Below are 24,678 nucleotides of genomic sequence, written 5' to 3' on the forward strand. Positions count from 1 at the left end.
GAGCTAAAAACGGGCCATTTCCCTCCTTCCTCGGCCCTCACGGGCCTCCTCTCTAAGGCCCCGGCGCGGTCGAGGGAGCGGCGCGCTCACGAGCCCGTCGCTTGCGGCGGTCACGCGCACGCACGCTGGTGCGCACGTTCCCTGAGAACCCGGAAGTGCGAGGGAGAGGAGAGCCACGTGGGTGGAGCTGGATCCCGGCTCGCATGGGGGAGTCTATCCCGCTGGCCGCCCCGGTCCCGGTGGAACAGGCGGTGCTGGAGACGTTCTTCTCTCACCTGGGTATCTTCTCTTACGACAAGGCCAAGGACAATGTGGACAAGGAACGAGAGGCCAACAAGAGCGCGGGGGGCAGCTGGCTGTCGCTGCTGGCGGCCTTGGCCCACCTGGCCGCGGCCGAGAAGGTCTATCACAGCCTCACCTACCTGGGGCAAAAACTAGGTACCTCCGCCCCGCCCCCCGTGCCCTTTGAGGAGGAAGGAAAGGCGGTATATTCCCCGATCGGCCGTGGCTTGGGTTCCCTGTCTCACTCCTAGCCCCAGGCTCAACTTGGCACTCCCAGATCTCCTCCCACCGTTCCCTTCCTCCCCTCGGCTTCCACAAGCCCCGCCCACCGGCCTCTGCTGATAGATTGGCCGCGGGGTTGGATGCTCTTTTCAGGGCTGTGTCTCAAATCGAAGGGTGTATCCATTTGGCTCAGTGCATGGATTGGTGCCATAAATGAAAAGTTAAGCAGACTGTGTGTCTTCGCTCTTCTGACCAGTGACAACTGTGGCCAGAAGAGCAAAACTTGGCAATACAACCTAGTTAGAATTAATGAACACTTTTGTCTGGCCTCTTGAAGTTAAGGCCCCTGCGAGTTACAGATAGAGTCCTACCCTTTCTAGGCCGTCAATAAATATTTAGTGGATGAGGAAATAAATGAATACTGGAGAGGAAAGGCAAGAAATATGCCTAACACTAGCAAGAGGGGACTTAAGGGAAAAATGGTAAACACTCCTATCATTCCATCATAAATCTTGGCCCTGAAAATAAGATGCAAGAGCTGATTCAACCGATTTTCACTAGTAGAAACAATTAGTATGAGTAGATCAGAAGGAAATAAAATATGTGAAAGCCAAGGGTATGCATATAAAGTATTACTACTTACAATTACCAACAACAGTCAATATGAATCCCAGAGCTTTCAAAGTTAGTATTTTGGCCCATTTTTAGACCCTTTAATTATCAGAAGCACAGAGTCTGGTATGAATGAAGAACACATATATGCAATAAAGAATAGAAAGGTAAAGTTGAGTGCAGATTCCATTTTGATATTTAGGGCCCCATTTCTTTGTATGGCCTGAAGGTGGCCATGTACATATTGCTTTCAGTAAATACCCAAAGGGCAGGGCTTTCTGAAATCTTAACTTCTGCCTTAGCTGTTTAAATAATTTGTTTAGTACCTTGACTTACCGGCAAAGTGCTTAGATAGGATAGAATAGAATAGAATAGAATAGAATACCGTGCGTATTTTTTCCACCCCTTTTTACAGTGGCAGTTCTCACAAATTTGCAGTTGCTGTTGAAATGTTATTATTCCCCTTTCTACAGATTAGCAAATTGTTTATGCGCACTTGTGTAGGTAGGTGACAGGTCTCAAACCAAAATACCTGCCTTTGAACTGTCAGATTGTGTTTTTATACATATGATTTATCCTTAAAAATTGCTGTATTATAATTTAAAAATAGGTTGTATATACAGTTGACCCTTGAACAATAGGGGTTTGAATTGCATGGATCCACTAATACATGGATTTTTTTTATAAATACAGTACAGTAAATGTATTTTTCATCCTTCATGATTATCTTAACATTTTCTTTTCTCTAGCTTACCTTACTATAAGAATATAATATATATAATACATATAACATATAGCATATGTGTTAATCTATTGTTTATGTTATCAGTAAGGCCTCAAGTTGACAATAAGCTATTAGTAATTAAGTTTTGGGGGAATCAAAAGTTGTACTCGGATTTTTGACTGCGGGGGTAGGTCAGCTCCCTAACACCCCCTCCACCACTCCTGGCATTGTTCAGGGGCCAGCTGTATTTGGAAATGGGGAGAATTCTGGCTGTAAAGTTGAAGGTGGGTAATTTTCTGGCAGTTTTAGTTGTTTTTAGATCCTGTCACCTCATGAAGAATGGTGATTGGTCCCAGTCCCATGATTCTTAAGTTTGTTTAAGCTCATCTATGAGAATTTGATGAAGCCCATAGACATATATGGAATATATATGGGAAATACAATTTTACATTTAATCCGCGAGGGTTCCGTTGGATTTCCTAAAGCCTATTGATGGACCCCAATTTAAAAATCTGCTATGCCAGTTTAAGGTGTGTGTGTCTGGTTTCAGGTAAACAGAACTGCCCTGTGTGTAAGAGCACGTGTGAGATCATCACTGTCTCTGCCTTGGGTTCTGTGAAATGGCCCTCATTATGTATATGTGCTGCCGAAGCCAGCACTAGCCCTCATTATGTAAAGTCATTAGTTCTGCATAGACCCCCAGTTTGCATGGATGAGCCTTAAGCCTGCACCTTGAAATTGACCCAGGAGCAATTTATACTATGAAACATGCCCAGGCATGGTTCTGCTCCCAGGTGATCTGTGACTTCTAAGTGAATGTTCCTGAGAATGGCATGTTTAACTTTAATGCCTCATTAACTTATTCACATGTATAGTAAATGTAGGTTCCAGATTTTAAATTTTAACTTTGCATCTTGGAGTTTTTTGATACTGGAAGTATCAAAATATCAGTGATATTAACATGCTTATGACTTTGTGACTTTTTTCTTGAAAACTTGTGAAAAAATTTTTGTGTTGCCACTTAAGACATTTCCACTTTCTTCAAATACTTTGCTAATTAGAATGTATTTTTTTTAAGCAAAACAAAAAGTTTTATGTGTACTTTTAAACATTTAAAACATGGTCCAAGAAAGTGAGTCTTTCTGACTCACTCTTGTGACTGGTTGTTGATCAGAGACCTTGGCAGTGAATCCTGATGCCTGTATGGGCAAATACTTTAGGCAAAGGACAGACCTGACAGGGAGACTTCTGCTCCTGTATTGGCTCAGTTCTGAAAAACTCTGGGTGGGCCCCTTATCTTAGAACTTTCTCTTTCCTTTGAGGGAAGAATATACCTGTTTGGGGAAAGATCAGTGATAAAAATATGCCATCTCAATGCTTTTGGAGGTTTTTAGGTCATACTTTCTCCCTTTTTGTTTAATTATTAGAGAGTTTTCTCAGTCTCTGGTTGCTAGAATTTAGCATGGTAGAAAATGACTTGAGAACCGGTGTTTATAAATTGTCATTAACAATAAGTTGTGGGATAAAATACTCAATTAGACATTTTACATACTCCTTTAGTATACTTATTACTTGAAATTTCATTATGTGAGATGGACTCCTGAAATCTTGAGAAATAATGAGGATTCAATACATAGAAGCTTCTGGAAATAATTCAAAATAATCATACTTTATAAATCCAAAAAATTGTAAAGAGGGAGATGTCTGGTGTCTCTGCTTCCTTGTTTCCCAGTAAGAAGGAAAGCCAGTCTCCATTGGATATTCCTAACCAGGGTAGTCAACAAGTAGGACTGTGCTCCTCAGAGCTTTGAGAAAAGAGAACTGTTCAGAAGAAATTTCATCAGTGGTCTCTCCCATCCTTGTATCAAGTGTCACTTGGGTTTCGCTACTAGTGATTGATGTTTACTGATAAGTTTTTCAGGGTATTCTTTGTGTTTCCGCTCCCTCAGATAAGAGTTATCTGATGAGCAAAGGTATTCCTTTTTCACCCAGAGTTAAAATTGTCACCAAGGCCACCCTATTAACAACAGAGGTGAGTACACAGTTGAGGGCACCTAGCTAGCTATCTATGAAGTAGGTAGCTATTCTTTTTTATAGTACATGAAGCTCCTAATTTACCATAGAGTTTTAGAAGTCCAATCAGTAGTATTTAGAATTTTCTTACATCAGTTATAAATGGAAGGACAAGGGATTAGTGATGGAATACTCACTTTGCTCCAGGCACATTACATACCAAATGGCATTTTATTTTGTCTTCTTGGCTTTATTACTAGTTTCATGTTAAAAACAACTAAGGCTCAGAGTGGCTAAGTCATTGGCACATTACACAGCTTCTAAGTTCAGAAGCTGGAATTTGGAACTAAATTGGTCAGACTTCCAGAGCTTTTAGGTTTTTTGGTGGTGGTGGTTTTTTTTTTTTTTTTTAAGATTTTATTTTTTAAATAATCTGTACACCCAATGTGTGGCTCAAACTCACAACCCTGAGATCAAGAGTTGCACACTCTGCTGACTGAGCCAGCCAGGCGCCCCATAGATTTTGCATGGTACTCTCATCTTGTTACCTACCTAACCTAAGAGAATTTTTTCCTAAACTTGGGCACAGAGGTCTATTTATTCCATACGGTTGCCCCACAAAATCTGTAAGGTTAGACTGAAGATAGACAGGGAGGGGAGGGCAAACCCTTTAGGGTACAGTCCTGGGTGGGATGTGACTGCTGGGGTCAATACAGCTGTATCACGTGGCTTTTGCGGCTCTTAGTAGGAGAAATTATTTGAATGCAGGTTACTTTGCTTAGGCAGTATATTGAAGGAAACATTTTTAAAATAATAAGAGTTTGTGGAATAAGTAGTAAGTAGGGTGACCAACCTTCTTGGTTTGCTTGGTGCCAGGGGTTGGGGGGTGTTCCCAGGACATGGGACTAAGTCTGGTTTTCCAAGACACCAGGTTTTCAGTGCTAAAACCTAGAAAGCCCTGGGTAGACTGGGACAAGGTGGTCACAGTGGTAGGAAAGTTTGAAATACAAACTGGGCCGTGAATTAGAACATTGTGAAATGATTGATTTGTTAAGGGGATATTTTACAAATGCCTTGATGTGTTTAGATTAGTAATAAATTTATTCATGAAAGCATCCTGTGTATATCAAGAGAAAATTTAAACTGTCATCCATCTCTTGGGTTTTATTTATATATTTCTAATATATAAATATTAGATATTAGATAATATTAGATAAATATATATAACATATATTTCTATATAAATATTTTTATTTATATATTTCTAATTTATGTATCTCTAAGAATTAGTTTTAAACTTGCCCTGTTTCTTTTCATTCTTCTAATGTCTTGCCTGTGACCCTTTCTTTAGTGGGGTACAGAATTGCTTAAGAAAACATGTACGAACCTGGCTCTATAATAGAAATCAAGTTGATCATGTATTAATACAGAGCAAGGAAATGATGTCTCGGCCACTTGATCCTTTTTAACTGTTGAAAGGGATGTATTTGGTCTTTTTTTTTTTTTCCTGATTTCCTTTGGAACCCCTGAGTTACAACAACAGTTACTATAATTGCTTCCTGCTCTTAATCATTCACAAAGTGGTGCTTGCTTTGTTATAACCTGAAGTGCCAACCTTGTCAAGAGTATTAAAGATTTCTGGGTGCCTGGCTGGCTCATTCAGAGGAGCGTGCAATTCTTGATCTCAGGGTTGTGAGTTCAAGCCCCATGTTGGGTTTAGAGCTAACTTAAAAACAGAAAGAAAAAAACAAAAGTACTACAGATTTCCTTTTTTCTGCTGGGATCCCAGTAGTCTGTGTTCTTGTGTAAGGGAAATACATGTCTGTATATTTTCCATTTTCTGGTATGGCTTAGAAGATAAGATTCAAAGGAAAAAGCAACTCTAATGCAGAAATAACATTTTCTGATTTATCAGGAATAACAACAGTGTTTTCCAATTAGGTATTCTCTTTTGTTTTAAGTACATGTCTAGGGAAGAAAGCAATTTAGCTCCAGGTAGATGGTACCTGCTAGGTCAATTATCTCTGAAATAAATATGAATCCTCATTGAAATGGGATAAGGGAGAGTTGATACCTGGTTAAAGAAATCATACACAGGTCTGTTGTTACACTAATGAGTTGCACCGGATATTCATTTCTATTCCTCAGTGAAATTATGAATCACAAAATATTTAAATTCCAATCACAGGAGTCAGAGAATATGGTAGATGATATTAACTCCCTGAGCTCAACAGACTCCACTCCTTTCCTTTTGGATGCTGGAAGGTGTTTGGTCCTTCTGGGTTCTCTCCCTCACTTGTTAAGTGCTAATGTCATTTGCCTCCCAGGGGGCCAGTCCTTCTTCAGCCGGAAGGATTCCATCCGAACCATCTACACGTCCCTGCACAACGAGCTCAAGAAGGTGGTGACTGGCCGGAGCGCCCTGGGTGGGACCGCCCCCCACGTGGAGGAACTACTTTCCCACCTGTCAGAGCAGCTCTGCTTCTTCGTTCAGGCCCGGATGGAGATCGCAGACTTCTATGAGAAGATGTACACCCTCAGCCCGCAGAAGTTCATCAACGCTGAGGAGCTTGTTGGCCTCTTGGACGCCATCCTCAAGAAGTACAGCTCCAGGTGAGTGTAGGTGAGGAGGGAGGAAGGGACACACACAGCAGCCTCACACACACACACACCCACACCCACACCCACACACGAGCTCCCTCCCTGCACTCTTATGAAGAAAATCTATGATGAAATGACTGCAAAGGGAAGAAATAGTCATTTTACAATATTTTTAAAAGATTTTATTTATTTATTTGACAGAGATCACAAGTAGGCAGAGAGGCAGGCAGAGAGAGAGAGGAAGGGAAGCAGGCTCCCTGCTGAGCAGAGAGCCCGATTCGGGGCTCTATCCCAGGACCCCAAGATCATGACCTGAGCTGAAGGCAGCGGCTCTAACCCACTGAGCCACCCAGGCGCCCCTTCATTTTACATTTTATACATATTAATTAAGCAACAGGTGAACATTAGTTACCTTCTTTGGGCTTCATTAACACCATGCTGGGTGGATACTTCTTTAAGCAATGGCCAAAGACCAAGAATGAAGTCATCCTTAAAAGATGTATTATAACTGATTTTGCTGCTTATGAAAGAGTTCACACAAGGGGAGAATTGTATATAAAATAATGTGGGGTTTTTTTGTTTTTTACTAAACCATTATTCAAATAAATGTCCCTTTCAAAGTAATCATCTTGGTGAGTTACCCACTTAGTCCTCAGATGTAACCATTATTTACCATGGGTTGGAAACTTCTTCATAATCACTCTCAGTGCCTGTGGCATAGTTCTGGTTTTGTTTTAAACTTTCTCAGTGGAGACAGGTATCTGTGTTTTTGAGGAGGGCATACTTAAATTTTTTTTAATAATCAAAAGGCTATTTGTAGCCAATTTAATTTTTTTTTAAAAGATGTTGATTAGCTGGAAAATTTGTATTTGAAGGAAATTGCTACCTTTACTTAAAAAAAAATGAGCCCGGCTCTTATGTATTCCTCAGTGCCTGAACCAAAAAACAGTATGCAAGGAATTTGAGAAGTACTGCAGGTTATTATTCAGCTGTAGAAAGGAATGAAGTATGGATACAAGCTACAACATGCATGGACCAGTTACAAAAGATATCATATTCTGTCATTCCAGTTACAGGAAATGTCCATAATTAAGCAAAGTCATAAACACAGAAAATAGATTATAAATTACAGACTCGGAAAATTTTTGTCAGGAATTAAGGGGGAAGGTAAGAGTGGGGAAGTGACTACTCATGGGTATAGGGTTCCTTTTTTGGGGGGGTCACGAGACTATTCTCAAATTAGATAGTGGTGATGGTTGCACAACTCTGACTATACTAAAACCATTGAATTCTATACGGTAAAAAGTATACTTATGTATTGAGTTAAGTAGTAAAGCTATTATGAAAAAAGAAATAAACAAAGCTGTGCAAGGAACACACAAACATCCTTCCCCTGGACTCATATTATTAAATGTTGCCATGTTTGCTCTCTTTCTCTCTGTATATAATTTTATTCCCCCCTCTCTGAATTGTTTGGAAGTTAGATGCAAACATCATGACACTCTATGCCCAAATACTTTGAATTGTATCTTCTAAGAATTAAACAAAACTGTAGCATAGTTTTCCTACTCAGGAAATTAAGCACTAATTTTTTTTTTTTTACTATCAGCAGTAAATAGTATTTAGATTTTCCCAATTGTCTCCAAAATGTCCTCTGTATTATTTTTTATTGTCATATATTTTCTGTTTTTATGATATATTTTGGATTTTTGTTTTATCTATTTTTACTGGGTAATACATTAATATGGCTCAAAATTTATAATGTATGAAATAATACATAGTGAAAAGTGCCCCTTTTCTTCATCTACCTAATTCCTTTCCTAAGAGGCAGTGAATGTTGTTGGTTTTTGGGTTTTTTTTTTAAAGATTTTATTTATTTAACAGAGAGAGAGAGTACAAGCAGGGGGAATAGCAGGCTGAGCACACAGAGGGGGAAGCAGGCTCCCTGCTGGAATGAGGAGCCCAATGTGGGACTTAATCCTAGGACGCTAGGATCATGACCTGAGCTGAATGTGGATGAATTTCCTTCAAATACAAATTTTCCAGCTAATCGACATCTTTTAAAAGCAAGTTCTTCCTGTCATTCTTGAGAGATAGTCTGTGCATATGAATATACATGTTTTCTTTTTTTAAAACAAATTTTCCATGTTAACCAGTTTTCTGTGTTTGGAACTATTTTATTTCTCCCTCAAACTTGATTGGTACATTTTTTTTTTAATAAAATAATGTTTTGAAATGCAAAAACAAAAATACTATTGGAGATATGATTCTTACAGGGAATCTCATGTGGTGATTCCCAAATACTAACTTGACAGTAATTTGTCGAACGGTTTGGGAAACGTAAAAGAAAGAACTAAACTTGCCCCTTGTCCCCTCCCTGCCCTTTTCCCTGAGGTAACTAAGAGTTAGTGATTCTCAATTGGGTGCCCAGAAACCTGTATGTTTTAAAAGTTCCGGGGCGCCTTGGTGCCTCAGTTGTTGGGCTTCTGCCTTCGGCTCAGGTCATGATCCTGGGGCCCTGGGATCAAGCCCCCATCGGGCTCCCTGCTCAGCGGGGAGCGTGCTGCTCCCTCTCCCACTCTCCCGGCTTATGTTCACTCTCTCACTGTGTATCTCTCTGTTAAATAAATAAATAAAATCTTTTAAAAATAAATAAAATAAAATAAAATAAAAGTTCCCTGTGATATTGAAAATAGTCTCCATGAAAAAAAAAATTGTTTTGATAAATAAGAGAAAGATACCAACACTGGGATATACTAGGTATTGAACCTTAACTGTGTATATGCATGTGCGTGTGTATGTCTTATAGGAATGATTATTACTATTTAACTATTTTCATTTTTAGTTGATTAGGTTTGTGATCTATCCCATTTGCACCTTCTTTGAAACATCCCACTTCCCAGACCTTTGGGAATTTCTTCCATTTTCTGCAAAAGCCCAGTTTTCATTCTTGGAGCTTTTAGGGCAGTACTTGGCTATACCAGGTACTGAGTGGACACTGATGGAATTGATGGAGCGGGGGCAGGATCACCCAAGGTCAAGGTGTTTTCATCTGTCTGTATTCTCCACCCATGCTGCCTTTATCTATTTAAAGGGAATTACTGATTATAAATACATCCAACCCTTAAAATTATCTTATTAGAAACCTGAGGTAATTTGAACAACATAAATTCCTTAGTTAAAAAATTCTGAGAAGTTGAAATTCTGTATAATATGTTGATTTTGGGGGGAGGAGGTGGAATTATTTTAGGTATAAATTAACATACTTTGCTTTTGCCAGGATAATATCCTTTATTTCTATAGGCCTTTTTATTTCTTCTTCATAATATCCTTTTTTCTGTAGACCTTTCTTCTCCTCCTCCTCCTTCTCCTTTTCTGTAGACCTTTTGATTTGGCATCTGTGCTATACCAAACATGTTTCTTTCATGGTTCCAGTGTTCTAGAGAAGTAATTCATATTTTGTATTCTCTTCTATTGAAAGAGTAAATCCTTTCCCCAAATGACCCAATTTATCTTTCAGGAAATGTTTATTCACCCCAGTATATCTGATCCATGTCAGAACGCTTCTCTATCTCGTGAGTTGTTTGTCTTTCAAATGATGAAATGCTTTTGCAGTAAAGAATTTACAAGCATAATGTATATCATGGAGTAGCCCTGATTTGAGATGCAGATTCTGTGTGCGTTACTGCAAAGGCCAGTCTGCTTTCAGAGATGAAATGGGAAACACGTTTTTTTTTTTTTCCTTTGGAAGGCAGTTGTATTCAGAGTAGAACAGTATTAAAGGTTTCCTCCTTTGGCAAACTTATTACATTATTAAGCAAATGTAAATTATTGCTTATGAACCACAGTCATTGAGATGCTTCATTTCAAATTGAATAATTAACATTAATCATTTTTACAGTTTCCACTGTGTGCCCTTAGAAGGAAAAATATGAATTTAGCTCATACAGGATCAGGGTGTCTACTATTCCTTGAATACTTTTGAGGAGAGGTAGAACTTGGTGTGTTGTTTTTGTTTTTGTTTTGTTTTATTTCCAGAGAAAACATCAATGGAACATTTTTTGATTCTGTAGAATTCATTTTGAATTTACTTAACTCTTTTGTAGAGTGAGCATAAAAGAAGATTCTGGTTAATTTTTCTATTTCATAGTTAAACAAAGCTGGAAGATGGGTTATAAATGCAAAATATTTACTCTCCTAAGTTGAGAGTAATTCTTAGTAATTCTTTTAAAGAAGTAATTCTTTTAAAGAAGCAAGAGCTTATTCATTCCAGACAGCTTTTAAAAATCCCTCTGATGGGGGCACCAGGGTGGCACAGTAGGTTAAGCACCAGACTCTTGGTTTCAGCTCTAGTAGTGATCTCCACTGGGCTGTAAGATTGCCCCTGCCCCTGCATCAGGCTCTGCGCTCAGCAGGAGTCTGCTAAGGACTTTTCCTCTCCCTCTGCTCCTCCGTGCCCTGTGCTAGCATGTGCACTCTCTCTCAAATAAATAAATAAATCTTTTAAAAATAAAGAATCCCTCTCAGGTGGCAATAATATACTATTAAATGACTTATATCCTGTAACCATGACTTTACAGATAGATTTTAAAGAACTTTTTTTTTTAAGATTTTATTTATTTATTTGAATGACAGAGATCAAAAGTAGGCAGAGAGAGGGGAAGGGAAGCAGGCCCCCTGCTGGGCTCGATCCCAGGTGGGATCATGACCTGAGCCAAAGGCAGAGGCTTTAACCCACCCAGGCACCCCTGAAGAACTTGTTTTTAAAGATTTTACTTTTTTTATTTTAAAAGATTTTACTTATTTGAGAGAGAGCATGCGTGAAATGGAGGGAGAGAGAGAGAAAGGAAGAGAGGGAGGCAGAGGGAGAGGGAGACTCCCCGCCGAGCAAGAAGCCAAATGTGGGACTTGATCCCAGGACCCTGCAGCCGCTTAACCCACTGAGCCACGCACGCATCCTTAAAGATTTTACTTTTAAGTACTGTCTACACCCAGTGTGAGGCTCAGACTTACAATCCTGAGACCAAGAGTTATACTCTCCACCAACTGAGCAAGCCAGGCATCCCAGAGAACACTTTTAAAAATTGAGTTACATAAAGTTTCTGTTTGCATTTTAGGGAGCACAGTTTTTTGATCTGAATGCTTCAGATGACAGGATTCTCACCAAGGGCAGAACTGTGATTTATTTAGGCCTTGTGCCCTTTTTCGTTCAAGAAAAGATTTGTGATGATAAGTGAAATAAACTGTTAGTTGTGTGTGTATAGTTCAACAAGGTGACTTTCCGCCCACTGAAAATTTCCTAAGGAAAACCAACCAGAGTGCCATTTCTGCAGGACACAGTCTACGCTAGGCATTCGGCATGTCTGAATCTTAACAGCCTTGCCCCAGCCCATCTTTTCAAATTTATCTAAGGCCCATCAAATGCTTTAAATTGTACCCAAAGTCTTAGTAAAATGAAAGAAGCTTCAAAGAGAAATTTTTGAGGATTTTAAGCAGGAGCCAAAAAAACAATCCATAATCTAATGTGTTCCCCCATAAGTATTTGCCATTTCCTACTTTGGTTCATTATTTCTTCTGCCTAGAATGTCCTTGAACTCGGAGGGGAGGAAAAATACCTTTTCTTCTGCCCTTCTAAACTCAATGGGGAGGGGGGAGGCTTTAACAAAAGACAAACTACCAAGAGAAAAACATACCAGTGTATTTAAGTTTTACATGTTAAGGAAGCATTCACAAAATAGAGTTTTTATGGTAGGTTTTATTGAAAAACAAAATTCAGTTGAGTCCATTTGAAGATGTCAGAGTTGTGGGAAAATGTGCCAGGATGAAAAAAGATCTGAGCTAAGTGTCTAAGCGGGCGGAAGCAGCAAGGCCTGTTCTTTCAGATTCCTCTCTGTGTCCCTTGTGTTTGGAGATAAGGATGCTTCCTTCCTTAGAATAGGGAGAAAGGCACATTTCTCTTGAGGGTTTTATGACCTGATTCAGGGAAGGGTCAGGAAATCTTTCCTACACTTATTTCTCAAATTCATTCAACTTAAAACAAACAGTCAGTATACAAGATGCCATATTTGGGGGTAGTATGTTCTGAAGCCCATCACATTGTCATATTATTTCATATCATATCAGTTGCTGTTGCCACAATCATTCTTTTTTTTTTTTTTAAAGAATTTATTTGATAGACAGAGATCACAAATGGGCAGAGAGGCAGGCAGAGACAGAGAGTGGGGGAAGCAGGCTCCCCGCTGAGCAGAGAGCCTGATGTGGGGCTCGATCCCAGGATCCTGGCATCATGACCTGAACCAAAGGCAGAGGCTTTAACCCACTGAGCCACCCAGGCGCCCCTGCCACAATCATTCTGTATAACAGACCACCGAGCGTACAGGCTTGCAAGTCTACTGGAAGTTGGCCTGACAGGCCTGGCTTAGCTGAGTAGCTCTGCTTAACACTCTTGGTCTCACTGGGCTTGGCTTAGTACTGTGAGCTCTGGGCTTGGTCTGTTTCTTCCGAGCCCAAGATTAGTGGGGAGCCAGCCACCCAGTGGCTCTGGCCTAAGTGCAAAAGAACAAGCCCAACCAAGCTCATTTTCAGCATCAGATCTGTTAACATTCTCTTGACAAGAGCGAGTCACATGACCCAGTCTGTAGTCCAGGCATGGGAAAGTACTCTTCATCTCAGGGGAAGACCTGCAGAGTCACATGGCAGAGGGTCTGGAATCAGGGGTGATTAAGAATGCAGCCAGAATGGACATCGGGGAAGGTATGTACTATGGTGAGTGCTGTGAAGTGTGTAAACCTGGCGATTCACAGACTATACCCCTGGGGCTAATAATACATTATATGTTAATAAAAAATTTAAAAATTAAAAAAAAGGAAAAAAAAGAATGCAGCCAGAAATTTAAGCTCTCCTCTTTACATGGCCAAGTCCTAGCTGCTTTTGAAGTCGTATGGCTCAATTCAAATTCTGTCTTCCTTATAGCCAGCATAATCTTTCAACCAAAAGAAATTGCTCCTTTTTCTAAAATCTTATTTTATTTTGCACCTCCCATAAGAGATGTGTTAACTTCCAACTTGTATCCACCATAAGTACCTCCTCCTACCTTGGGAAGTCTGTAAGGCAAACCTTTGGCTAATGCATCTTTATATCTTCAGTGTATTTGTATCTAAAAACTAGTAAAAATTTTAAATGAGAAGAGACTATAGTGGTTTTTTTTTTTATTATAGTAAAATATACATAACATAAAATATACCGTTTTGGGGGCACCTGGGTGGCTCAGTGGGTTAAAGCCTCTGCCTTCGGCTCAGGTCATGATCCAAGGGGTCCTGGGATAGAGCCCCACATCGGGCTCTCTGCTCAGCGGGGAGCCTGCTTCCTCCTCTCTCTCTGCCTACCTCTCTGCCTACTTGTGATCTCTGTCAAATAAATAAAATATTTTTTAAAAAATACCATTTTAACCATAAGTGACTCTTAATCTCACAAAACAAACTGAGGGTTGCTGGGGGGAGGGCGTTTGGGAGAAGGAGGTGGGATTATGGACACTGGAGAGGGTATGTGCTTTGGTGAGTGCTGTGAAGTGTGTAAACCTGGTGATTCACAGACCTGTACCCCTAGGGATAAAAACATATGTTTATAAAAAATAAAAAATTTAAAAAAAAATACCATTTTAAGTGTATAGTTCTGTGGCATTTAGTACATTCACGTTGTGCTACATATTTGGCTTTTTTTTTTTTAAGATTTTGTTTATTTATTTGACAGAGATCACAAGTAGGCAGAGAGGCAGGCAGAGAGAGAGGAGGAAGCAGGCTCCCCCCTGAGCAGAGAGCCCGATGCGATGCGGGGCTCAATCCCAGGACCCTGGGATCATGACCTGAGCCGAAGGCAGAGGCTTTAACCCACTGAGCCACCCAGGTGCCCCTACATATTTGTTTTCAGTTGTTTTAATCTGACTTCTCACATGTATGGAACCTGGATAATTCTTTTGGAAGGAACTCCTTGATGTAGATTTGTGAAAGAGAGTTTTCTCTCTCTCTCTCCAGACCCATTTCTTTCTTTTGGCTTTTTTTCTTTTAGAGCAGATGTTCTCTGCAAATAGTTGTCAATTTATTCTGAATTCAGACTCTTACAAGCTTGCTGCCATAGTTGAGGTGTGTATTTTTGGATTACAACAATTTAACAGATCCCCCTATAGTGTGAGTTGTAAATGGGTATGAGGCACAGAGCATTAATGGAAATGGGGGAAATGATACATCATAATGCTAATCTCAGAGTCTTGGCAGAATAAAATTAACATGAATTTTTAGCTCGTCTTAAGGATGAAAAATAGCTTCGACATTCACATTCATCCTAATAAATGTTGAACATTTAAACACTTTTAGTGTATGTTTATGGAAGAGCTTGTTCAGAATTCTTTCTGGAAATTTGTACAAAGAATTAATGTTCTTTCAAGAAAGTTGTATATAAATGATGATTTCCAGTGAAGCAGAAAAATAACTTAGAGTATTGTTATTTGTAGTAGAATTTTCTTCAATCTCGTACCGTTTTCCTGTTATTGAAAGTCTTACTGTGTTCCAAGTTCCTTGGCAGATTTTCTTGATACCCATTATTATAGAATCTTGTGATGCTTTATGGTCGTTAAGTGTCAAAGGTCCTAAAGGCCAAGGAGGTAGAAGCATTTTTTACAATTCAAAGATTTTGAAACGTGCTACAGTGAAGTTGTGTGTGTACATATGTATTACATATGTATTAGACTTTCTTTTCTCTTTTTTTAAAGATTTTATTTATTTATTTGTCAGAGAGAGAGAGAGCGAGCGCGAGTGAGCATGAGCAGGCAGAGTGGCAGAGGGAAAGGGAGAAGCAGGCTCCCTGCTGAGTAAGGAGTCCAGTGTGGGCCTGGATCCAGGACCCTGGGATCACAACTTGAGTTGAAGGCAGATGCTTAACCAACTGAGCCACCCTGGTGTCCCTGTATTAGACTTTCTTAATGTTTATTTCAAAGCAGGTAATGTTTGAAGGGTCCGAAGTAGTTAATCTCATCACATGAGCTAGAGAGTTTAAAATCCAGTTTATCTTTCTGATTTTTTAAAAATAGTTATTTATTTATTTTGGAGAAGCAGAGAGTGTAAGACAGAGAGTAGGGGGAGGTTTAGAGGGAGAGAAGCTTTAAGCAGACTCTCTTCTGAGCACAAGAGTCTGATGTGGGGCTTGATCTCATGACCCTGAGATCATGACCTGAGCTGAAATCAAGAGTTCAACACTTAAGTGACTAAGCCATAAGGGCACCCCTATCTTTCCGATTCTTTGAATGTATTATTAGACTGAGACCCTCCACCCATGTTTTAGCTTTTCCTCTTAAGGGATATTGAAGATAAAATGATGGTAATAGAAAAAAAATAATGTGTGGTCATGTAATTATATCCTTATCACATGGTAATGAGTTTCTGTCTTATAATATCTAATTTAGTATGGGCTCTCTAATTAATGTTTAATAATCTCTCTAATGTTTAAATGGATTTTTTAACTCCAGCTATATTTGTGATGATTTTTTTTTTTAACTTCTTCATTGATAAACCAGCATTTTCCTTTTCAGCTGGGGCCAAAACAGCCACATGAGAAGATTCTGTCTTATTGACAGTGAAGCAATTAACTTACATGGGTTTGGGCCTGTAAATAATCTCCCATGGAGCCTGGGGCATAAGATATGCTCAGTAAATGCTAGATCTTGCCCACATATTGAAAACAGGGTCCCTTGCAGATGCTTCGGGTCTTTGGGAAGAGTATAGGGGCTTAGTGTTGGCTCCTTGAGAAGGAGGGTGCACCAGGCCAGGCAGACACTCAAACCCCCCCAGCCCCGCCCCCGCATTTCTCAGAAGCAGCAGCCTAAGCAAGCAAGCTCTTAAGTGGTCCATACAAGGACTCTCCTTACCCACTGTTACAGAATTTCATTTAGATCACAAACAACAGAGGCAGAAAGTAGGATTCAAATCATAACATAGTTGGTTGCCATGTTTACTGACTCTCTCTGAATCTCTAGTATGTGCCATATGTTCTAAAGATAAAGGAGCGAAGGGAGTAAGCAGCTTTTCCTTCTCCTCAGGGAGGAGCTCAGACCAAAGGAGACCATATGTCCCATAAATTCTGTGATGAAGCTACTCAAGCGGAAAACAGGTATTAAGAAACTAAAGGATTCAGGGTGCCTGGGTGGCTCAGTGGCTTAAGCCTCTGCCTTCAACTCAGGTCATGATCTCAGGGTCCTGGGATCGAACCCCACATTAGGCTCTCTGCTCAGCAGGGAGCCTGCTTCCCCACCCACCCACCCCCTCACCCCCCGCTTGCCTCTCTGCCTACTTGTGATCTCTGTCTGTCAAACAAATAAATAAAATCTTGGGGGGGAAAAAAAAAATTAGAGGATATGGTCACCTGACTCAGTCTGGAGAACAGAGGAGACATCTCTAAGGAAATGACTTTGAAGAGGAGACCTGAAACACCAGAAAGAATGTGCTCTCACTTGCCTCAGGTTCTCTGCACTTGGACTTTCCCTTTTCTTCCTGAAGGGAGATACTCCCACATCCTCTCCCCTCCTGCTACCCGATATTACTGTTAGCAGTGAATTTGAAAAAAATGTTTTACAGATAGCAGGTAGCAATCCATGAGTCATAAAGTTAATTCAGTGAGTAGTAATCCAATTTTAAACATAAATGTTGAAATGGTAGATATTTTTTATTTAGCTCCCATTTTTTTTAAGGTTTTATTTATTTATTTGACAGAGACAGAGCACAAGCTGGGGGAGCAGCAGGCAGAGGGAGAAGCAGGCTCCCTGCTGAGCTAGGAGCTCCATGTGGGGCTTAATCCCTGGACCCTGGGATCATGACCTGAGTTGAAGGCAGATGCTTAACTGCCTGAGTCACACAGGCCCCCCATCCCTTTTTTTTTTTTTTTTTTTTTTAAAGATTTTATTTATTTATTTGACAGACAGAGATCACAAGTAGGCAGAGGCAGGCAGAGAGAGAGGAGGAAGCAGGCTCCCCGCTGAGCAGAGAGCCCGACGCGGGACTCGATCCCAGGACCCTGAGATCATGACCCGAGCCGAAGGCAGCGGCTTAACCCACTGAGCCACCCAGGCGCCCCTAAGTGCAACTAAATATGAAGAAAATTCGAAAAACTAGGATTGAATAAGGGCTTACCTTGTGGAATTACCACAATACCTTGTGGAGTTACTATGAACGTTAAGTAAGTTTACATGTGTTCCATACACGTTTAAGAGATTTTAGTGACTCTTTTTTCTCCTCTGCCTCTTTAGGATCACATCTTGGAAAAAGGATGCCCTGTTTTGATGATTATGTTAGTTTTACAATTTCCAGAATAAATAAAATAGGTTCAGAAAAAAGTACAGCTAATTTCTTTGTATTTGAAAGGAAGGTAGTCCCTACTCTCATTTTTTGTTTCAACACCAGGCGATTTCCATAGGAGGATGTGATGCTGACATAATTCTGAGATCATGAAGTTATGTCAGAAATTTTTATTTATCTTTAAATCTGTTGTTTATTTTTTAAGATAAATAAGTAATTTATTAATGAGTGATCCACACAGGGCATGGGGCATACTGTGGGGCTTCAACTCATGACCCTGAGATCAAGACTGAGCTGAGATCAAGAGTTGGATGCTTAACTGACTGGCACCCCAGACCAGCTTTTCAAATGAATCAACATGGAGCCCTTCAGTCATTCCTTTCCCTACTTCCAAACGTAGTATTATTTGTGTATTGTTTGAAAATTCCATGTGGAATAACATTTCTACTTATTTCTATTAATTTCCCTTCCCCTCTAGATTTCACCACCCCATCCTCAGTCCTTTGGAAAGCAGTTTCCAGCTGGAAGTGGACGTCCTGAGTCATCTCCTGAAGGCCCAGGCTCAGGTCTCGGAGTGGAAGTTCCTCCCGTCCCTGGTGAACTTGCACAGCGCTCACACCAAGCTGCAGACTTGGGGCCAGATCTTTGAAAAGCAGCGGGAGACCAAGAAACATCTGTTTGGAGGGCAATCTCAGAAGGCAGTTCAGCCCCCACACCTTTTCCTCTGGCTGATGAAACTCAAAAACATGCTTCTTGCCAAGTTTAGCTTTTACTTTCACGAGGCACTGAGCCGGCAAACGACTGCTTCAGAAATGAAAACGTTGACTGCAAAAGCCAACCCAGACTTTTTTGGAAAGATTTCCAGCTTCATCAGGAAGTATGACGCTGCCAATGTGTCCTTAATCTTTGACAACCGAGGTTCTGAGAGCTTTCAGGGTCACGGCTATCACCACCCCCATTCCTACAGAGAGGCCCCTAAGGGTGTGGACCAGTATCCAGCTGTGGTGTCTCTGCCCAGCGACAGGCCCGTCATGCACTGGCCCAATGTCATCATGATCATGACAGACCGCATGTCCGAACTGAACAGCTTGGAGAAGGTGGTCCACTTCTATGATGACAAAGTTCAGAGCACCTACTTCCTAACCCGCCCGGAACCTCACTTTACCATTGTCGTCATCTTTGAATCAAAGAAATCTGAAAGAGACTCCCACTTTATTTCCTTCCTCAATGAGCTCTCACTGGCCCTCAAGAACCCCAAAGTTTTTGCGAGTCTGAAGCCTGGCTCCAAAGGCTAGCAGGTGGTTTGTGTGAAAGGTTCGCAAGACTGGAAGGTGTGTTCCTAATTGCTCTAATGATCTGCTGTGGTCTGTGATTAGAGTTTCCATCCATTCTTGCTTCTTTCAGAGCTAAATTAAAGACAAATCCTCCCTAATTGTGTTGCACACTATCTAAGCAATTAAGGCCAATTGAATTAAGTATCCAAAGAGTAATCTAGGAAGTGATCATGGCTACTGTGTCTCTCCATGGTACAGCAGAGGACCTGCAGCATTTTCTCCTATTTTCCTGTTTCACGTAGACTGAATATTTATTAGCCTTTGGCTTTTCTTTCCACCTGTTTTACATTGTTCTAAACTGTGTTTTAATGCGATTCCAAACGCCTTCTCCTCTCCCCTCCTTGCAGGACCAGTAAATGGGATAAGATATTAAATGGCCTTTTCAGAATGATATGTTTTCTATATCACAAATTAGCAAGTTAACATGAAATTAGTTTTATGTTTCTCATCCACTAATTAATATTTTGGATACCAAAATCAGTGTCTTGGTGAGAAATTTCTGTCAGTTATGGAAATTGAAGGTGAATCAGAATGGTCGCATAGCATCAGTTCTAACAGTTCAGAAGGCTCCCATGACTACTTTAACAGTCACGGGTTCTTTGGGGGTGATCTACACACATAACTGCATTTGCATTTACCCTTATAAATCAGAGCGACTTTTTCACTCTGAAAGTTAGCATAAGCCATAACATGGGGTTTCTTCACTCCTCCCCGTGTCATCTACTTGGCTTTCTGTTTTTCACCTTTCTCCTGAGACGTATGTTCATGTTTGGCTCCGCTCCCTTTTTATTCTTAGGCTGAAAAACCATGTAGTCTTCATTTTTCAGCCACTTTTAGACATTCTTGCAACTTAGTCTGCTTTTCTAATATAAGAATGTTGGTATCAATACCTTGTACTTGCTAAACATCAATTGTGCATTCAAAAGACCTCTTCATAGTTGAGTAATCCAATCAGTACTTAATTTAAGCATCTCTGAACTTGGGTTTCAAGACTGTCTCCTCCAGATTATCCTCAGAAGCAGTGATACATCTTAACACGTGCTGCCTTAACACTTTCCTTCGGTGGGTGTTCAAGGGGACGTAGATGGACCCATGAAGGCTTAACGGGCTATGGGAAATTTCACTTCTAGGTTATTGATTTAGAATAAAAATAAGCCACAAAGAGTCACTGAGTTTTTACTATTTGTTGGTTCCTTCAGTGCTTGTATGCAGTGTAATGATTGGCTTGTCCAGTTTATCATGATCGCACAGAGCCAAGGTTTCCCCAGGCTGTTCCAGCGGGGGAGCTGGCGCTGGGCAGAGCTGCTCCCAGCCTGGACCGGGAGGCCTGCCCACCTCCAGCGGGACTATGTGCTGGAAGGACCTACTGGCCTATTTTCTATTTCTTTTCTTTTTCTTTTTTTTTTAAATCAAAGTCATATATATAAAAAGCCAGTTTGCTTTAAATAGAAAGTAGTGATTCTGCATTTTATTCACTCAGGTTCCATAAAAATCTGAACAACATCGAACTTACATAAAAAATTGAAAACTGGAACTAAAAAGTCAAATCGTTTTTCTTCCCTTTTGCGCTTTGCCAAGAAGCTGAAAAGTACTCCTTGGTGTTCATGTATTATTTTTTGTCCTAGATAATACCATTAGCCTTAAGGATGTGGTCTCCCATGTACCTAAAAGAAATACGCTTCAGTGGAACACGGAGGAAGAGTGTAAATAAAACTTGTATATAATATTTAAATAACCAATCCTTGTCTAGAACATATTTGAAATGTATATTTATTTTTAAACATATTTTGGTTCAAGCCAAGAAACAAAGTGATTCTACGCTGAGATTTGTTCTCTAAATCAGTAAAGAAATGATCCATAAAGTCTGTATTTTGCTAAATGGAAGAGTAAATCCGCATATTATCTGCAGACTGTTTACTTTGAAATTGTTTCTAAACCACAACTTGATGCGTTTTTACGTGTAACTGGAAGTGTGGGGCATGCTTACTGAGATTGCCAACATGTCCATCAAGGAGGGTTCCTTTCAGGATGCCCTTTGGATGCAGGGTGAACGTTCACAACTCTGTCCCCTTGGGTCCAACCTGGCATCTGACATCAGACATCATTTAAGGGTGTGTGTGAACATGCAGTCATCTCCCCTTATCTGCCATTTTGCTTACCTCGGTTTCAGTTATCTGCGGTCACCACAGTCTGAAGCTCAAAGCTGGGGTTCCGCCTCCAGATGAATTATCGGGAGGTCAGTCATAGCATCTCACCACATCATGATGCCTGCGTCGTTCACGTCCCTTTATCTCGCTGCATCAGCATGCTGTCATTCCAGGTCGTCCGGAGAAGGAAGAGCACCCTACAGTAAGAGATTTTCAGAGAGAGACAGACCACACTCCCATAACTGGAATTACAGTATAGTGTTATAACTGTTGTATTCTATTATTGCTGTTCACTTCTCACCGTGCCTCATTTACACATTACACTTTATCATAAGTGTGTGAGTATAGGAAAGATCATAGTATATTTAGAGCTTGGTACTGTGCAGTTTCAGGCAACTGCCTTGAGCGTACTCCTCGTGGGTCAGGGGGGGACTCCTGTAACTGAGGAGCCAATACCCTTTACATTATTTCTCTGTGCACTGGAACATCTCGTAGAAAATTTACTTACAGGAAAGAAAATAGTTGGTAACTCACTGCACTCCTGCAGAGCCACTCATGGGATCGTTAGAAAACGTCCGCCCTTTGATCTAGCAGCAAACTTGCCTTGTGTTTTGGCTTATCAGCCTCTGAGCTTGACTTTCTATCTGTAAAATGGGAATAAGGAAACGCGGCTGCTGCTTTCAAAGGCTGTATAAGAATGGAATGACATCATGCATGTAAAAAAGGCTTTGCAAGCTTACTTGGGTTTGAAAACCATATAAATAAAAGATGGCCCATTCTTTCCTTAAACTCAACACCTCTCCTGTTCTCGTCTTTCTCTTCAGATCTGGGGCATACGTGTGCTTGCCTCGTCACTGTGTTTGAACAGTACTTAACTAATTTAGAAGAGGAGGCAGATAGATGCCTAAGCCACTCACCCTCCCTTCCCTCTCTCCTTATTTTAGAATCCTTGCGGTTCTTTGTTCCTAAATTTTTATGGCTGGTTGATAGCATCACTTTAGTTCTATAGTCTTTACCGATTTTTTTCTTTTTCTTTATGGGGGGGTTCAGTTGCTCTTTTAATTCCCAAGTGAGGTGTGTTAAAATCTCTGTGATGGTAGATGTCATCCTTTATTTCTGTCAGGTTCTTGCATCTTGTATTTTAAAGCCCTTTTCTTAGGCCCAGAGACATGTTATTAAGATGAAGTTTCCTGCTCTATCTCCATTACTGCTCCTTGCTTTGAAGTGCATTTTGCCTGTTTTGTTTTCTTTTGTTTTGTTTTTGTTTTTTTACGACCCAGCTTACTTATACTTAATGTTCACATGGTATGTCTTTTCCTATCCTCTCACTATTTGTATCATTATTTTTAAAGCGTCTATGGTTAAGAACTAGAGAGAGAAGACTGATTAAAAAGAGCAATGGCCACCTCTGTGTGATGCGTTCTGACCAGCTCTGCCTTCTGATTGAAGTGTTTAATGCATTTCATTTCAGACCTGTGAAGTTTTTACAATCAGGACTTCGCTGATGGTATCCCTTCAGCCAGCACTGAATATGCTTTTTTATCTTTTTTTTTCCTTCTTTTAAAAAAGATTTTATTTATTTATTTGACAGAGATCACAAGTAGGCAGAGACAGAGACACAGAAAGAGAGGGGGAAGCAGGCTCGCTGCTGAGCAGAGAGCCCGATGCGGGGCTCCATCCCAGGACCCGGGCTGAAGGCAGAGGCTTAACCTCCTGAGCCACCCAGGCGCCTCTCTTTTTTTTCCTTTTATGTTGGAAATTAGATTAAAAAGTTTGATCAGATTTCTCTACCTTTTTTTTTTTTTTTTTTGGTGTGATTGTCATGTATTTTGTTGGGAGACAGCTAATATCTGGCATTATACCGGCCTGGCATCCCCTAACTCATAATTTTAAAAACTGGCAAGTGGGGTGGCTGGCTGGCTCAGTTGGTAGAGCATGTAACTCTTGATCTCAGGGTTTTGAGTTTGAGCCCCACACTGGGTGTGTAGAGCTTACTTTAAAAAAAAAAAGTCTTAAAAAAATAATAAAATAATGAATTACATCTTCCTGAGATACTGGGGAATTTTTAAGGAAATGTTTAAGAATGGGGTGCCTGCGTGGCTCAGTGGGTTAAAGCCTCTACCTTCGGCTCGTGTTATGATCCCAGGGTCCTGGGATCAATGCCCCGCATCAGGCTCTCTGCTAGGAGGGGAGCCTGCTTCCCCTTCTCTCTCTGCCTGTCTCTCTGCCTACTTGTGATCTCTATCTGTCAAATAAATAAATAAAATCTTAAAAAAAAATGTTTAAGAATATATGAGGATTTCTGCCTTCTGCCTCAAGTTTAACCCCAAATTTGAAACAAGGCAGCCATTTTTTTCCCCTTATCACAAGACACTTCTGTGTAAATGTTATGATCTTCTTTTATTTCTTCCTCCTGGTTCATTTTCTTCTCTCTTCATTACTATTGATTATTTTCCTCTGCTTTTCTCCTTCCTCCCTTCCTCCTTCCCTTTGTGTCTACCTTCCTCACCAATTCCACTTAGTCACTTTTCCCCATGCCTCAGGGCTCCAGGACATAGCCCAGGGGTCTCTGACCCAGTTTTGGAAAGCCATACTTGAAAGTATGCATCTCGATTGTTTTTAAAACTAGTGTTTTTCAGGCAGTGACAAAGGAATACATAGGGGGAAAGAGTACAGACACGAATGGGTGACAACAGTTAAGCCCAGTCACTTCATGAGACAACGCATCAGCCAACTACAGCCAAGGAGTGCTGTGTGTATCCAGCAGCTTATGTGGCATTTTTTCATTTTTGGTGTGACAACATATGGTGGTGCAGGATACCCCTTGACCGCACAGCCATCCCCAGGTCTCAGTCACCCCAGGTTAGGCCAGTGTTAGAGCAGTCCTAAAGCAGCACCCGACAGAGGATATGCATGGCTGTTTTCTAGTAGCCAACATTGACTCATGTAACAACTATCAAGCACCAGCTATGCGAAGGATGGTGATACAGCTGTCGATTATGACCCACACAGGGCCCGCTTGGCTTGGCTGGTAGTGAGGTGAGCTGACTCCAGGCACTCTGCAGGCTTACAGGGCAAGGCCCTGAATAGTCTTCAAACCTGTTTTTCTTGCATGCCTTCCAAACTGGTTTTGAAAAACCATGATACCTTGATGGATTTTTTTTTTTTTAATCTGAAATCATCATCATTCTCTATGTAAAGGGTCTCAAAAGATTCATTTTATCATGTATCGTAGATACTGACATTTAAAATGAAAATGTTAGGGACATCTGGATGGCTCAGTCGTTAAGCATCTGCCTTTGGCTCAGGTCATGATCCCAGGGTTCTGGGATTGAGCCCCGCGTTGCGCTCCCTGCTCTGCTGGAAGCCTCCTTCTCCCTCACCCACTCCCCCTGCTTGTGTTC

The 24,678-nt window shown here is 40.7% G+C and overlaps 1 protein-coding gene across 1 annotated transcript; it reads left to right on the forward strand.

The window, feature by feature from the left end:
- The first annotated feature begins 183 nt into the window (after positions 1 to 183).
- Positions 184 to 22,864, forward strand: C6H12orf66 (chromosome 6 C12orf66 homolog). Its single transcript, XM_032348865.1, has 3 exons — positions 184 to 438; positions 6,181 to 6,466; positions 18,272 to 22,864. Exons 1-3 carry the CDS (start codon positions 204 to 206, stop codon positions 19,086 to 19,088), a joined length of 1,338 nt encoding a protein of 445 aa, XP_032204756.1. The 5' UTR covers positions 184 to 203; the 3' UTR covers positions 19,089 to 22,864.
- The last annotated feature ends 1,814 nt before the right edge of the window (positions 22,865 to 24,678 follow it).

This window comes from Mustela erminea, chromosome 6 (genome assembly GCF_009829155.1).
Source record: "Mustela erminea isolate mMusErm1 chromosome 6, mMusErm1.Pri, whole genome shotgun sequence".
In the NCBI taxonomy this organism is placed as follows: domain Eukaryota; kingdom Metazoa; phylum Chordata; class Mammalia; order Carnivora; family Mustelidae; genus Mustela; species Mustela erminea.

What these genes read in the sequence shown, in the direction of transcription:
- C6H12orf66 (XM_032348865.1), top strand. Translation starts at nt 204, where the DNA reads ATGGGGGAGTCTATCCCGCTGGCCGCCCCGGTCCCGGTGGAACAGGCG. An exon ending in CTACCTGGGGCAAAAACTAG is followed by an intron (nt 439 to 6,180) that starts GTACCTCCGCCC and finishes TTTGCCTCCCAG; the next exon opens with GGGGCCAGTCCTTCTTCAGC. An exon ending in CTCAAGAAGTACAGCTCCAG is followed by an intron (nt 6,467 to 18,271) that starts GTGAGTGTAGGT and finishes CTTCCCCTCTAG; the next exon opens with ATTTCACCACCCCATCCTCA.